Source organism: Rhinopithecus bieti, unplaced genomic scaffold (assembly GCF_001698545.2).
Source record: "Rhinopithecus bieti isolate Rb0 unplaced genomic scaffold, ASM169854v2 scaffold_10589, whole genome shotgun sequence".
Classification (NCBI taxonomy): Eukaryota; Metazoa; Chordata; class Mammalia; order Primates; family Cercopithecidae; genus Rhinopithecus; species Rhinopithecus bieti.
The window spans coordinates 2,700,119-2,714,979 of NW_016807065.1; the positions used below are offsets into that span (position 1 = coordinate 2,700,119).

At 52.3% G+C, this 14,861-nt stretch overlaps 2 protein-coding genes across 7 annotated transcripts in view; one reads left to right on the plus strand and one right to left on the minus strand.

Annotated features, from left to right (window-relative positions):
- Positions 1 to 5,371: 5,371 nt before the first annotated feature.
- SAXO5 (stabilizer of axonemal microtubules 5) overlaps positions 5,372 to 14,861 on the minus strand; it is a 10,262-nt gene continuing 772 nt past the window's right edge. For 2 of the 6 annotated variants that reach the window (XM_017879986.1, XM_017879987.1), the window contains exons 2-9: positions 12,872 to 13,465; positions 9,877 to 9,980; positions 9,690 to 9,790; positions 8,678 to 8,790; positions 8,488 to 8,597; positions 7,956 to 8,157; positions 6,989 to 7,074; positions 5,372 to 5,613 (exon numbers count right to left, since the gene is read on the minus strand). In XM_017879986.1, coding sequence (XP_017735475.1) covers positions 5,392 to 5,613; positions 6,989 to 7,074; positions 7,956 to 8,157; positions 8,488 to 8,597; positions 8,678 to 8,790; positions 9,690 to 9,790; positions 9,877 to 9,980; positions 12,872 to 13,448 — 1,515 coding nt within the window. In that variant the 5' untranslated portion in view covers positions 13,449 to 13,465 and the 3' untranslated portion in view covers positions 5,372 to 5,391. Of the gene's footprint in view, positions 5,614 to 6,988; positions 7,075 to 7,955; positions 8,158 to 8,487; positions 8,598 to 8,677; positions 8,791 to 9,689; positions 9,791 to 9,876; positions 9,981 to 12,871; positions 13,466 to 14,712; positions 14,793 to 14,861 lie in introns of those variants that run through there. The other 4 variants (XM_017879988.1, XM_017879991.1, XM_017879989.1 and 1 more) reach the window with 4 other exon arrangements.
- PEX11G (peroxisomal biogenesis factor 11 gamma) overlaps positions 13,235 to 14,861 on the plus strand; it is a 21,791-nt gene continuing 20,164 nt past the window's right edge. Inside the window, exon 1 of the mRNA XM_017879996.1 lies at positions 13,235 to 13,301. The gene's annotated coding sequence lies outside the window, so the exon portion shown is untranslated. The remainder of the gene's footprint in view (positions 13,302 to 14,861) is intronic.

Sequence of the window (14,861 nt, forward strand, 5' to 3'; positions counted from 1 at the left end):
TACTCGGGAGGCTGAGGCAGGAGAATGGCGTAAACCCGGGAGGCGGAGCTTGCAGTGAGCTGAGATCCGGCCACTGCACTCCAGCCCGGGCGACAGAGTAAGACTCCGTCTCAAAAAAAAAAAAATAAATAAATAAATAAAAATAAATAAATAAATAAATAAATAGTAACCTATTTTATCATGGAACTCTAACCATGCATCTCCTAAGGACCAGAATACTGGAATATAGGGAAGCTTTCTTTCTTTTTTAGAGACAGGGTCTCATTGTGTCACCCAGGCTGGAGTGCAGTGGCACAATCGTAGCTCACTGCAGCCTTGAACTCCTGGGTTCAAGCCATCCTCCCACCTTAGCCTCCTGAGTAGCTGGGACTACAGACGAGTAGCTGGGGACTCAGCCTCCTGAGTAACTGGGACTACAGCCACCATGCCTGCCTATTATTGTTATTGTATTTGTAGAGATGGGTCTCACTATGTTGCCCTGGCTGGTCTCCAACTCCTGGCTTCAGCGATCCTTCCAACTTGCTGGGACTACAGGTGTGAGCTACCATGCCTGGCCTGGGGCCTGGAGCAGCTTTCATGCAATCTTCAGCAAAGTCTTACAAGAAAGACAGAAGTTTCTGGAATGTGTTCCTTCTCAAAGCAGAGACTCATCTGCTTCATCTTGTGAGATTGTCAGAGCTGAATTTTCTGTTTCAGGCTAAAAGATGAGGCAGATGATGAGGTGGAAGATAAAACTGGGATTATGGGAGAACATCTGACACCCTAAGCTACTCCCAAACACTGAACATTCCTTGTCTACAAAGCTGATGATCACTCTCACTGGGAAGAGCCTATTAGCTGAGCTAATCCACCCTCCAGATTGCAACCTGGGGCAGGACACAGATCTGTCCTTAGGAGACACAGTCAATTAAGTTTGGGCTCCAGCACCCTGATCCTGACTGGGTTTGGGGAACTAAATAACCTAGGGGTGGGCTCCTGAGCTGGCCAAGCCAATCACAATATTGTTTTCCTCTAGGCACAGTGATTGGTCCACAACTGGGTGTGTGATTCCAATGGGCCAATCAGCCTGTTCCTTAAATTCCAATATGGGTCCCGGTGTGGTGGCTCATGCTTGTAATCCCAGCACTTTGGGAGACTGAGGCCGGTGGATCACTTGAGGTCAGGAGTTCAAGACCAGCCTGGCCAACATGGTGAAATCCCATCTCTAATAAAATACAAAATTAGCCGGGCATGGTGGTGCATGCCTGTAATCCCAGCTACTTGGGAGGCTGATGCAGGAGAATCGCTTGAACCCAGGAGGCGGAGGTTGCAGTGAGCCAAGATTGCAGCACTGCACTCCAGCCTGGGTGACAGAGTGAGACTCTGTCTCAAAAAGAAAAAAAAAAAAAAAAAACTCAATAGAGGGAGCATGGTGCAAAGACCCTGCCCTTCTCTAGGGGCTTTAATCATTAGCATTGGTAAATACTACCAACATCTTCCTTTGCTGTTGCTTGGAGGGACACAGGACTGAGAGATGGCCAGGGAGACAGAGTCCTGATACAAAGTGCCTGATATTAGAGCCAATTCCAGACTCAGACCTTCTTGTTTCTGTGTGTGTGTGTGTCTATGATTTTTGAGACAGGATCTTGCTCAGTTGCCCAGGCTGGAGTGCAGTGATAATAGCTCACTGTAGCCTCAATCTTCTGGGCTCAAACAATCCTCCCACCTCAGCCTCCCAAGTAGCTGAGACTACAGGTGCGTACCACCATGCCCAGCTAATTTTCTAAATTATTTCTAGTGGAGATGAGATCTCACTGTGTTGCCCAGGCTGGTCTTGAACTTCTGAGTTCAAGTGATCTTCCCGCCCCAGCCTCCCAAAGTGTTGGGATTGCAGGCATGAGCCACCATGTCTGGCTTTTTTCTAAATCAATAAAATTCCTTTTTTTTATTTGAGTCAGATAGAGCTTGGTTTCTGTCGCTTGCAACAAAATGATATAAGACATTAACACATTTAGTCACCATTCATTGAGCTGCAGCCAAGTGCCAGGCCCTCTTCTGAGCATGGTACATGCACCTTTTATTTAATTCCTGTATACACTCTTTGAAACGGGAACTATTGGCATTCCCATTTTACAGAGAAAGAAAGTGAGGGTCAGGGTGTATTCCTGCCTAAGGACAGAAAGGCAAGTCTGAATTCTGCTGCTGGGTGATGCTTTCCATTGAGAAAGTTGTTTTCCTTTAAAAATTAATCTTGGTGACCAGGCACGATGGCTCATGCCTGTAATCCCAGCACTTTGGAAGCCGAGGCAGGCAGATCACGAGGTCAGGAGTTCAAGACCAGCCTGAGCAATATGGTAAAGCCCCGTCTCTACTAAAAATATAAAAATTAGCCAGGCATGGTGGCGGGCACCTGTAATTCCAGCTGTTTGGGAGGCTGAGGCAGGAGAATCGCTTGAACTCAGGAGGCGGAGGTTGCAGTGAACTGAGATTGCACCATTGCTTTCCAGGCTGGGTGACAAGAGCGAGACTCCGTTTTGGAAAAAACAAAAACAAAAACAAAAAAACTTAGTTTCTCACATTCAATTCTATATTATTTGTCTTAATCCCTAGGCTTTTTTGGGGAGGAAGGGGGTGAGTGGAATATAGGAGGGTTAGTCATAAATCCATAAAATACATCGAGAATCATCCTGATGTAGTGTCTTTTCCCGAGGATTAAACATTTCCAGTACAGTTTCTGTTCTTCCCTGGCAAGCCATCCTCGGGCTGGCCATTTTCATTGTTAGAAAATGCTTCAAGTTGTGCTGAAATCCAGCTCTTTTCAACAGCTATGGACTGTTTTCATCTAATGCCTAAGGCTGTTTTAAACTATTCCTGGGATAGGCCAGGCACAGTGGCTCATGCCTTTAATCGCAACACTTTGGGAGGCCGAGATGGTTGGATCACTAAGTCAGGAGATCGAGATCATCCTGGCTAACACGGTGAAACTCCATCTCTAAAAAAAAAAAAAAAAAATACAAAAATTAGCCGGGTGTGGTGGTGGGCGCCTGTAGTCCCAGCTACTGGGGAGGCTGAGGCTGGAGAATGGCACGAACCCAGGAGGTAGAGCTTGCAGTGAGCTGAGATCATGCCACTGCACTCCAGCCTGGGTGACAGAGCAAGACTCCGTCTGAAAATAAATAAATAAATAAACTATTTCTGGCATGAGGCAGGAAGATAATCCTACAACTAGTGCTACATGGAACTTAAGACCAAATAAACATTCTGAGCTTCCCAGCAGGCAAGGCAAAAAGGGAAAACCTTTCTGTTCTAGTAGTCTGGTCACTAGGGAGACCAGCTTCATCAGAAGAGGATGAGCTTATCACAGTGATTTCCAACCAGGGCAATTATTTCCCATCCGGAAGATATCTGGCAATATTTGGGACATTTTGTTACAAGTGGGAGGGAGAGGTACTACTGGCATTTAGTGGGTAGAGGACAAGGATGGCACTAAATATCCTACAATGCACAGGAGAGCCTCCAATAAAGAATGACCTAAGACATCAATAAATGACAAGGCCTGGTTTATCCTGAAGTAACTCAGAAGAGCATGATGCCAAATATCTTTAGAGGACATTCTACAGCTGGCAGATTCTTGCACGGTCAATGTGGATACCATGTGTGGTCCAAAGGGTCATCTTGTCCCTACAGGATGCAAAGCTGGATTCCCTCCTGCCTTTCTTGCAGAAATGACAACCTGGCCTAGAAGAACTGATGCCAACCAAGAAAGGGCTCCTGGGCAGGGTTGAGATTGGCTCAACCTCATGGTTCATTGGATTGGGGTCCTTGGTTTTGGAGGTTTCTCGGTTCAGGAAAGCCATATTCACTCCTTGAAACTGGACATTCAACAGCCCACAGAGGCAAGCCCCAGGCATGGTCACTAAAACCCACCTTACCCCAGACAGACCTTACCCCAGACAAACTTTTCTCCTCACCACACCCTGGACCTTCAAGGTCAGGCGCTGTCCAAGGTACTGGTTCTTACTAAGCCCTGCCACTCACTTGTTGCAGAGCCCCATCACATCCTCCTCCTTTTGACCCATTACATTTTGTCTCTGGCTGAACACTTACCCCCTTGGACCTGGTAATGTCTTGATGGCTTTTGTCAGTTTGGCCCTGGACTCTGCTCTGACCTGGGGGCCAGTTTCCCAGACAGTCAGTGCCCCATTCGGTCTCTAGTCTCTGCCCATGATGGAAAAAACTGCTGGGCTATTGTCAGCTGTGTCCACTCCTCCATGTCCTCTACAGGCCACATCCAGTGTCCCCACCGTTGAAAGCTTTTTCCCCACACCCTGGCCTTCCCCACTTTCATCCTCAGAAGGGAAGCTTTCCCTCCACGACCCCAGCCCCATGCACTGAAAAGTGTGTACATTTCTCATGTTTAACAGTCTCATGGGAGAGTTGCTATTTATCCCCATTTAATAGATGAGCAAATTGAGGCTCAGCGGGGTTAGGTGACTTGCCCAAACTACTCTCCAGGACATGGAGGAGTCCAGGTTTGGACTGTGTCCATCCAGCCCCCACAGGGATCTGTGTTCTCAAGCACACACACCAATATCTCTGTTCAGCACTATAACTTTATTCATTTTTTCTTTTTTTGAGACAGAGTTTTTGCTCTGTTGCCCTGACCGGAGTGCAGTGGTGCAATCATATAGCTCACTGTAGCATCAAATTTCTGGGCTTAAGTCATTCTCCCACCTCAGCCTCCTGCGTAGCTGGGACTACAAGCATGTACCACCATGCCTGGCTTTTTAAAATTTTTATTTATTTATTTATTTATTTATTTATTTATTTATTTATTTACTTACTTACTTACTTATTGAGATGTAGTCTCGCTCTGCTGCCCAGGCTAGAGTTCAGTGGTATGATCTCACTGCAACCTCCGCCTTCCAGGTTCAAGTGATTCCATGCTTCAGCCTCCCAAGTAGCTAAGATTACAGACATGTGCCACCACGTCTGGTTAATTTTTGTATTTTAGTAGAGATAGGGTTTCACCGTGTTGGCCAGGTTGGTGTCGAACTCCTGATCTCAGGTGATCCGCTCGCCTTGGCCTCCCAAAATGCTGGGATTATAAGTGTGAGCCACTGCGCCTGGCCAATTATCTTATTTTTTGTAGAAACAGGATCTCCCTATGTTGCCCAGGCTGATCTCAAACTCCTGGGCTCAAGCAATCCTCCCATCTCAGCCTCCCAAAGTGTTGGGGTTACAGGTGTGAGCCACCGCGCCCAGCATTGACTCCATACTCTTCATGGCAACGCAGCAACAATGGAGTCATCCTTTCCCGTTCAGTCCCTTCCACCAGCCCCCACCCACCTAAGCATCCTCTGGACTGGCTGACTGATGGGAAAGAGTGGAATGTTGCCAAGGTGGCATTTATTACTGGCTGGGGCACGGGTACATAGGGGGCTGGGGAGCCCGAGGGTCTGTCTTCTCCCTGCAGCCGTGCTGGTGAGGCGTGCCCAGGGGCACAAAGCCCTCCTGAGGATTTTTCAGTCTCAGGGCTGCTGGACCCTGATACTTGAAAGGAAATTCATCCTTGTATTGGGTTGAGAAGAAGCGCAGTCCACCCAGAGGGGGCTCCATGTGACTGTACTTGCACTGTGGAGTCAGGGTGGACAGCCTGGCAGGGCAGTCTGGGAGGTGGCTGACCCACCCTGTCCACCCCAGGATCTCCAGGCCTAATGAGTCAGGGGGTGGGGCCAGGCAGGGCAGGCTAGTTGGTCAGCGCAGAGCCAGTGTCTGACGAAGGAGGATGGTTAAGACTGGGTAAGAGAGGATAGGGAAAGGGGCAAGGCTATGACCAGAAGGGCGGAGTTATGCAAGGGTAGGACGTGGCCACAAAGGGGCCGAATTGTCCAGGGGTGGAGTTTGGGCTCTGGTCAATTTGGGGTGGGAGTTAGCCCTTCAGGACATGAAGCCAGGGGTAGGGTGGGGCCAGTTAGGGGCAGAGCCAGAGCATCAAAGGCTGGGGAGGTTGAACCCTGGGGAGAGGTGGGTGAAAAGGGCCCGAGGCGAGGCTGAATAAGGAGCTGGATAAGAAGCTGGAGAATAACCAGGGGTGTCCCTGGAAGGACTCCAGGGCTGGGGTGATCCTCGGTGGCTCTGAATTAACCCTTGTCTTGGGTATAACAGTGGTTGTGGTGCAAAGATGCCCCTGAGCTGACCTGGACACGACCCTGGGGAGTGAGCTAGGGATTATCTCTATTTTTTTTTTTTTCCTTTTCTTGAGGCAGAGTCTTGCTCTGTTGCCCAGCCCAAAATGCAGTGACACGATCTTGGCTCACTGCAACCTCCGCCTCCCCGGTTCAAGTAATTCTGTCTCAGCCTCCAGAGTAGCTGGATTACAGGCGTGCGCCACCATGCCTGACTAATTTTTGTATTTTTAGTAGAGACGGGGTTTCACCATGTTGGCCAGGCTGGTCTCGAACTCCTGACTTCAGGTGATCCGCCTGCTTCAGCCTCCCAAAGCGCTGGGATTACAGGCGTGAACCACTGCACCCGGCCAAGCTAGGGATGATCTTGAGGCTAAAGGGATATTAAGATGCCCCCGGCTGGGCGCGGTGGCTCAAACCTGTAAACCCAACACTTTGGGAGGCCGAGACGGGCGGATCACGAGGTCAGGAGATCGAGACCATACTGGCTAACACGGTGAAACCCCGTCACTACTAAAAAATACAAAAAGACTAGCCGGGCAAGGTGGCGGGCGCCTGTAGTCCCAGCTACTCGGGAGGCTGAGGCAGGAGAATGGCGTGAACCCGGGAGGCGGAGCTCGCAGTGAGCTGAGATCCCGCCACTGCACTCCAGCCTGGGCGACAGAGCGAGACTTCGTCTCAAAAAAAAAAAAAAAAAAAGATGCCCCGAGCCTGGATGATCACTAACTCTGAGGCTGGGTGACAGCATAGTTTTCCTGAGACAACTCTACACCCATGTGGGGGTTGTCTAATGATGGGTGGCTCCCCTCCCCCTCCCTCACCCGCTGTAGCATCTCTTCAGTCACCAGGGCCGGAGCTGTTCCGTGTGGCTTCAGCATCTTCTGGTTCATGGTTAAAAAATCGAATTCTGGAGATTCAGGTTGGGGAGACTGAGTGAGGGCTGTGGGCAGAGGCGGGGCTGAGGGTGTGGTGAAGTTCAAGGGAAGGGTTCAAGAGCCAAGCCCAGGCTAGCGCTGATGTTGACCAGGGGAGAATAAAGGATTAGGAGAGGGCAGGAGGGCGGAGCCAAATAAGGAGGGAGGAGCCAGAGGAAGGGGAGGAGCTGGGGAAGAGGGAGGAGCTTGGGAAGAGGGAGGAGCTTGGGAAGAGGGAGGAGCTGAGGAAGAGGGAGGAGGTGGGAGAGAAGGGAGGAGCCAGGGGAGGAGGGAGGAGCTAGAGGAAGGGGGAGGAGCTGGGGAAGAGGGAGGAACTGGGAAACAGGGAGGAGCTAGGAAAGAGGAAGGAGCGGGGAGGAGGGAGGAGCCAGAGGAAGGGGAGGAGCTTGGGAAGAGGGAGGAGCTAGGGGAGGAGGAAAGAGCTAGGGGAAGAGCCAGGAGCTAGGGCACAGGGCTAAGAAGATCAGGGGTGGGGCCTGTCCAGATGAGTCTGGGGGCAGGGCCAGGCAGGGCAGGCTGGCGGGTCAGGGGTGGAGCCAGAGTCTGACAATCGAGGAGGAGTTAAGACTGGATAAGAGAGAATGGAGAAGGGGCGGGGCCATGTCCAGAAGGATGGAGTTATGAAGGGGAGAGGTATGACCATGAAGGGGCGGGATTATCCAGGGGCAGAGTTGGGGTTCTGGTCAATTGGGGGTGGGATTTAGCCTTTCGGGGATGAAGCCAGGGGAGGGGTGGGCTGGTTAGGGGCGGGGCCGAGCAGTGGCAGGGGGCGAGGCTTCCAGGGCTGGGGCTTCCTGGGGCGGGGCTTCCCGGGGCGGGGCTCTATGGGGCGGGGCTTCCCGGGAGCGCTCACCGCCGGTCCCCTGCGGCAGGTTGCTCTGCTGCAAGTGGAGGTTGGGCGCTTTCTGCACCTGCCTCCACTCTGAGGGGCAGTAGTCCGAGCCCATGGTGGTCTTGAAGAAGCGTCTGAGTAGCTTTGGCTCCCCTAGGATCACGTGACTCTGCAGTTTCTCGTGAGGCACGTGGCGGCTGGGTGGCTGTGTCGCGGGAGGCGGCTGTAGGACCACAGGGCATTTGAAAACTCCGGCGTCCGAGAGGTCCCCGGGCCCGGGATCGGGAGGGAGGAGGTGGGCTCTGTGTGACCTTGGACAGTTCCCTCACCCTTTCTGGTCCCCACGTGGTAGCGTTGGGAGTTGGTACTCATCTCATTTTAGAGGAGCCACTGAGGATCGGAGTGGTTAAGTGACTCGCCCTAGATCACTCAAGTACATCCAGGAGATTCCTGCATACCTATCAAGCTCACTCCCACTTTGGGACTTCTGCACCTGCTATTTGCTCTGTCTGGGAAGCCCTTTCGCTGCCGCCTTTTCGCTCTTTCTGCTTACCTGGCCGTAGAAGTACTGCATGAAGGTGTCCAGACTGCTGGGGCCGGGGCACCAATTTCCTTTCAGGATGTGCGACTCCGGAGTCTGATCGTGGTGAAGAACAAAAGGTTCTGCCAGGAGCGGAACAGGTGCAGAGCTGCCCTGGGAGGCTGCGGTGGGAGGCGGGGCGGGGCGGGCCGCAGGCTCTCACCTGGCTCCCGGGCATAGAAGTGCTCGGCCTTGGTGGTTCTGTGGTGAAAGAGGCCGTCACCAGGACGGATATTTACATAGTGGATGTGGGCTGCGGCCTGGGCCTTGTCATACCTGCACGTAATGTATTATTCTATCAAGAATAAGGTAAAGTGAACCGGCGCGGTGGCTCACCCCTGTAATCCCAGCACTTTGGGAGGCTAAGAAGGGGGATCGCCTGAGGTCAGGCGTTTGAGACCAGCCTGGCAAAAATGGTGAAACCCCATCTCTACTAAAAATACCAAATTAACTGGGCATGGTGGCACGTGACTGTAATTCCAGCTACTCAGGAGGCTGAGGCAGGAGAATCGCTTGAACCCGGGAGGCAGAGGTTGCAGTGAGCTGAGATCGTGCCACTGCACTCAAGCCTGGGCAACAGAGCGAGATTCCGTCTCAAAAAAAAAAAAAAAAAAAAAAAAAGAAGAAGAAGGTAAAGTGGATCCATCTGAGGCCTTGTAACCTCCAGAAAGGGGGAGGGGATCAGGGTTTCCTAATGACCAAGCCATGGGGCTGTAATAATGGGAGACCGGGCACAATAGCGCACCTTGGCTACCAGTGACATAGAGCTCAAAGGCAGAGTATTGGCCCCAAAGCCCTAAGGGGCTCAAACCACATGCTACTGAAAGCCAATTGTCCCATCTGGGTGGGAAGCCAGTGCCCTCCCCACTTTATGTTTTTTGAGATGGAGTCTTGCTCTGTCGAACAGGCTGGAGTGCAGTGGTGCAATCTTGGCTCACTGCAGCCTCCGCCTCCCAGGTTCAAGGGAGTCTCTTGCCTCAGCCTCCCGAGTAGCTGGGATTACAGGCGCCCACCATTACACCCGGCTAATTTTTGTATTTTTAGTAGAGACGGGGTTTCACCATATTGGCCAGACTGGTCTCGAACTCCTGACCTCATGATCTGCCTGCCTCAGCCTCCCAAAGTGCTGGGATTACAGGCATGAGCCACCGTGCCCGGCAATGGCCCCTTTATACCTATCTTCAGGCAGACCCTGGGGCCTGTAGGCCTGTTTCTGCTCCGAACACATTGATCCATAGCTGATCTTGCAGTCTCCCAGCTCCACTCTGGAGGAGGCCTGTGGGCAGACAGGGATAGGAAGGCCCAAACCACCCAGCCCCCAATTCTGCCCCCACCTGCAGCCCCAACACAGCCTCAATTTACCCTCTTACACATCAAGGCAGGTGGGCCTGGCAGGGCCTGGAACTGTCTTTGGTAGGAAGTCCCATCTTGTCTCGTGTAGTCCCACTTGAGGGTGTTGGGGCCTCCTTAGGATAGGCAAGAGGGGAGAGAGAAAGGAAGAGAGAGAGAAAAGGAGGGAGGGAGGGAGGGAGGGAGAGAGAGAGAAAGAGAGAGAGAGAGAGAGAGAGAGAGAGAGAGAGAGACTGAGATTCTCTGCCATCTCAAGCCCTCTGGAAGGAATTCTATTTTTTGCCCGGGAAGGGGAGCTGGGCCATTCTGAACAGTGTAGACTGAGAGCTGTCTGGCAAACACCAAAGAATAAAAATAAAATAAGTTATACTAAAAGCCAGGGGCAATGGCCCATGCCTGTAATCCCAGCTATTCAGGCGGCTGAAGTGAGAAGATGGGCTTGAGCCCAGGAGCTGGAGACCAGCGTGGGCAACATAGCAAGACCCTCATCTCTAAAAAATAATGATAAATTAAAAAATACAGCCAGGTGCGGTGGCTCATGCCTGTAATCCCAGCACTTTGGGAGGCCAAGGCAGGTGGATCGCCTGAGGTCAGGAGTTCAAGAGCAACCTGACCAATATGGTGAAATCCCATCTCTACCAAAAATATAAAAATTAGCTGGGTGTGTTGACATATGCCTGTAGTCCCAGCTACTCAGGAGACTGAGACAGAACAGTTTGAACCTGGGAGGCAGAGGCTGCAGTGAGCTGAGATCGCGCCACTGCACTCCAGCCTGGGTCACAGAGTGAGATTCCATCTCAAAACATACACACACACACACACACACACACACACACAAATAAAAAAACAAACAACAAAACCTCGATAATATCCGCCAAGGACTATAGTGAGCCATGCTTAGGCTAAGTGCATTGCATCTTCTTCCAGGACCGAGTATCTCTCTCTCCCTCCCTCTCTCTCTCTCTTTTTTTTTTTTTTTTTTTTTTTTTTGGAGACGGAGTCTCGCTTGAGACGGAGTCTCGCTTTGTGGCCCAGGCTGGAGTGCAGTGGCACAATCTCGACTCATTGCAACCTCCGCCTCCCAGGTTCAAGCGATTCTCCTGCCTCAGCCTCCCAAGTAGCTGGGATTACAGGCACGCATCACCAGCTCAGGCTAATTTTTGTATTTTTAGTAGAGATGGGGTTTCACCACATTGGCCAGGCTGGTCTCCAATTCCTGACCTCAAGTGGTCCACATGCCTCAGCTTCCCAAAGTGCTGGGATCACAGGCGTGAGCCATCATGCCCGGTCCCACCTTCTTGGACCTGGTATCATTTCTCTTATGTTACAGTTTCCTTGAGGCTCAGAGAGGTTAAGCAACTTACCAGAAACCACAGAAACTAGGAACCACAACTAAATGTCAAATCAGGGTTTGACAATCCCTGAGGCCATCTTAGGGACATCTGACCAGTAATGTTCACCAGAAGGGTTCCTGGAGTCACAGAATTGGAAAATCATACGAATGGTGGCTACTCTTTGTTGGGTGCTCTCTGCACCAGACACACCATACACATTCAGCTTTACCAGATCCTGTGAATGGGGCTCTGTGATTGCACCCATTTTGTAGATGGGGAAACTGAGGCTTGGAGAGGTCAACTCATTCAGTCTCACACAGCTACTAAGGTGGTAGGGGAGGAGGGTGTGCAGATGGAAAACTTAGCTGATTTGTCTGACCCCAAACTGGCATTCGTGACTCCTGCCAACCACGCACCACTCTGGACAGATTCAGAAGATATGTCCACCCACCTGATGCTGAAACTGACGCTCAAGGTGGTTCCAGGGTTTCTGAGGCTTGGCGTGATTGACATTTGGGGCTAATTCTCTGCTGTGGGGGCTACCCTGTCTGTGGGAGGATACTTGGCAGCATCTCTGGCCTCTACCCGCTGTCTGCTGGTAGCACCTCTGCCCACCTTTTTAAATTTTATTTTGTAAGGGCTGGGCTCATTGGCTCATGCCTGTAATTCCAGCACTTTGGGAGGTCGAGGCGGGTAGATTGCTTGAGCCCAGGCATTTAAGACCTGCCAGGGCAACGTAGTTAGACTGCATCTCTACAAATAAGTACAAAAAATTAGCTGGGCCTGATGACAAGCATGTCTGCAGTCCCAGCTGCCTGGGAGGCTGAGGTGGGATGATCGCTTGAGATGGGCAGATCCAGTCTGTGTGAACCGAGACTGTGCCACTGCGCTCCAGCCTGGGTGACAGAGAGAGAGACACTTTCTAAAAAAATTATATATATATATAAATATATATAAAATGTATATATATATATGTATTTGTAGACATGGGTCTTGCTATGTTGCCCGGGCAGGTCTCCAATTCTGGCCTCAAGAGATCCTCCTGCCTGGGCCTCCCAAAGCACTGGGACTACAGGTGTGAGCCACTGCGCATGGCCTCCGCCCCCCACCAAGTCTGTCTTCCTTCCTTCCTTCCTTCCTTCCTTCCTTCCTTCCTTCCTTCCTTCCTTCCCTCCTTCCTTCCTTCCTTCCTCCTTCCTTCCTTCCTTCCTCCCTTCATTCCTCCCTCCCTCCTCTCTCTCTCTCTTTCTTTCAGACGGAGCCTTGCTCTGTCTCCCAGGCTGGAGTGCAGCGGCACAATCTCGGTTCACCGCAACCTCTGCCTCCTGGGTTCAAGCAATTCTCCTGCCTCAGCCTCCGAAGTAGCTGGGATTACAGGCACCCACCACCATGCCATACTAATTTTTGTATTTTAGTAGAGACGGGGTTCCTCCATATTGGCCAGGCTGGTCTCGAACTCTTGACTTCAAGTGATCCACCCACCTTGGCCTCCCAAAGTGCTGAGATTACAGGTTTGACCCACCGCGCCCGACCAACCCCCAAGTCTTGACCATCAAAACCGTTTCCAGACATTGCCAAATGTTCCCTGGGGGAAGGGGAATGAAGAGTCCTTGCCCCTCTTTGAGAACCACTGGGTGAAGCAAATCGCCCTCTCAGTCCAGGTGCGCGCTCACCGAGGTGGCGACTGGGCGCACGAGGCTGCGGGCGCGCGTCGTGGGGTGGAAAGAGTGCCTGGTGCGTGGTGGGCGGGATGCGCAACTTGTCGCGGTCGCCGGGCGGCAGGGAGTCGCGGTCGAAGATGAGGCGCGCGCCGCGGATCCGCTCTCGGGCGCGCGCCGGCAGCTCGGGCCAGCCGTAGGCGGCGCGCGCGTTGGAGAGGCCGATCCCGGCGTGCGCGTCCTCGTGCAGGTGCAAGTTGCTGGCCCGCATGGCGAGCGTGCGTTCCCGCGCCTGCGCTTGCAGCAGCTCCCACGGCGGCGTCGACGGCAGCGGGAACGCGCGGCGCGCCTCCGACACGCGCTCTTCCCGGTCCCAGCTCGGGTCCGTTGGGAAAAGCAGCGCGGGCGGCGGCTGCAGGCTTGGCGGCTCCCGGGTGGCAGTCGGGTAGGCGAAGTCCCGGTGCGACGTGGTGTGCATGGTACCCTCGTGCAGCCGCAGGTCGGGCCCCAGCGAGAAGTGTGAGGCCTTGAGGAAGTCCTGCTGGGACATCGGGCACGGGCGCGGGCACGGCAGGAGGGCGCCTGCGGCCATCGCGGGACACCAGCCACCTGCGAGAGGGTGGAGATGAGGGACTGAGCAAGTGGCCAGCGGGGCACTTGCCTTTGACTTCTGCCTTTGACTCCTGCCTTTGACTCCTTTCTGCTCGCCAAGCACTGAGCTGGAGGCTGGGGACATCACGGGAAACTGGCACAGCCTTTGTGCCCTCCTCTAGCAAGAGCAGAGATAGAAATAATCATTCATGGCCGGGCGCGGGGGCTTACACCTGTAATCCCAGCACTTTGGGAGAACCGAGGCGGGTGGATAACCTGAGGTCAGGAGTTCGAGACCAGCCTGGCCAACATGGTGAAACCCCGTCTGTACTAAAAATAAAAAAAATGAGCCCGGAGTGGTGGTGGCACCTGTAGTCCCAGCTACTCGGGAGGCTGAGGCAGGAGAATCGCTTGAACCCGGGAGGCAGAGCCAAGATTGTGCCATTGCACTCCAGCCTGGATGACAGTGTGAGACTCTGTCTCAAAAAAAATAAAGAAGAAAAGAAAAATCATTCATGTGGTGCCTACTGTAGGCCTGGCACACAATAGGCACCACATAAATTGATTATTTCTGTCACAACTCTAGGCCTGGAGGCCAGCAGGGGTGAGGAACTAACATTAGTTCACCAAATAGACCTAGATCCCTGACTTTGTGGAATTGATAATGGGGCGGGAGATGACAGACAATAATGAAAAAATATAACAACAAAAATTGAAGAGTAGGTTAGAAGGTAATAGCCAGGTACTGTGGCTCATGCCTGTAATCCAGGCACATTGAGAGGCCAGAGCGAGAGGATTGCCTGGGCAATATAGTGGGACCCGTCTCCACACACACACACACACAAATTAGACAAGTGTAGTGGGCTTAACCTCTTCGGCTCAAGCAGTCCTTTCACCTCAGTCTTCTAAGCATCTGGGACTATAGGTTTGCACCGCCATGCATGGCTAATTCTTTCTTTCTTCCTTTCCTTTCCCTTTCCCTTTCCCTTTCCTTTGAGACAGGGTTCTCGCTATGTTGCTCAGGCTGGTCTCAAACTCCTGGGCTCAAGCAATCGTTCTGCCTCAGCCTCCCAAAGTGCTGGGATTACAGGTGTGAGCCACCATGCCTGGCCAAGGGTAGGTTTTAACCACTGCTTCACAAAAGACGTTGAGGCTCAGGGAGATCATTTGCTTGAGATTTGAACCCAGGGCAACTGATTCTAGAACTTGGAGAATTAACCACTGCATTCTACTGTATGTCTGATACGAGAACCCCGTCTTCTCACCCTCAGTCAGTTATCAAGGCCACGGTTTTCTCCTTCTTCCCCTCTGCAGACCCTTTTTTGTTCCTCTGCCTGACTCCAGCCCTGCACCCCAGCCGCTGGCCATTTCTGCTTCTGCCACGCTCCCTCCCTCCCTCCCTCCCTCCCTCCCT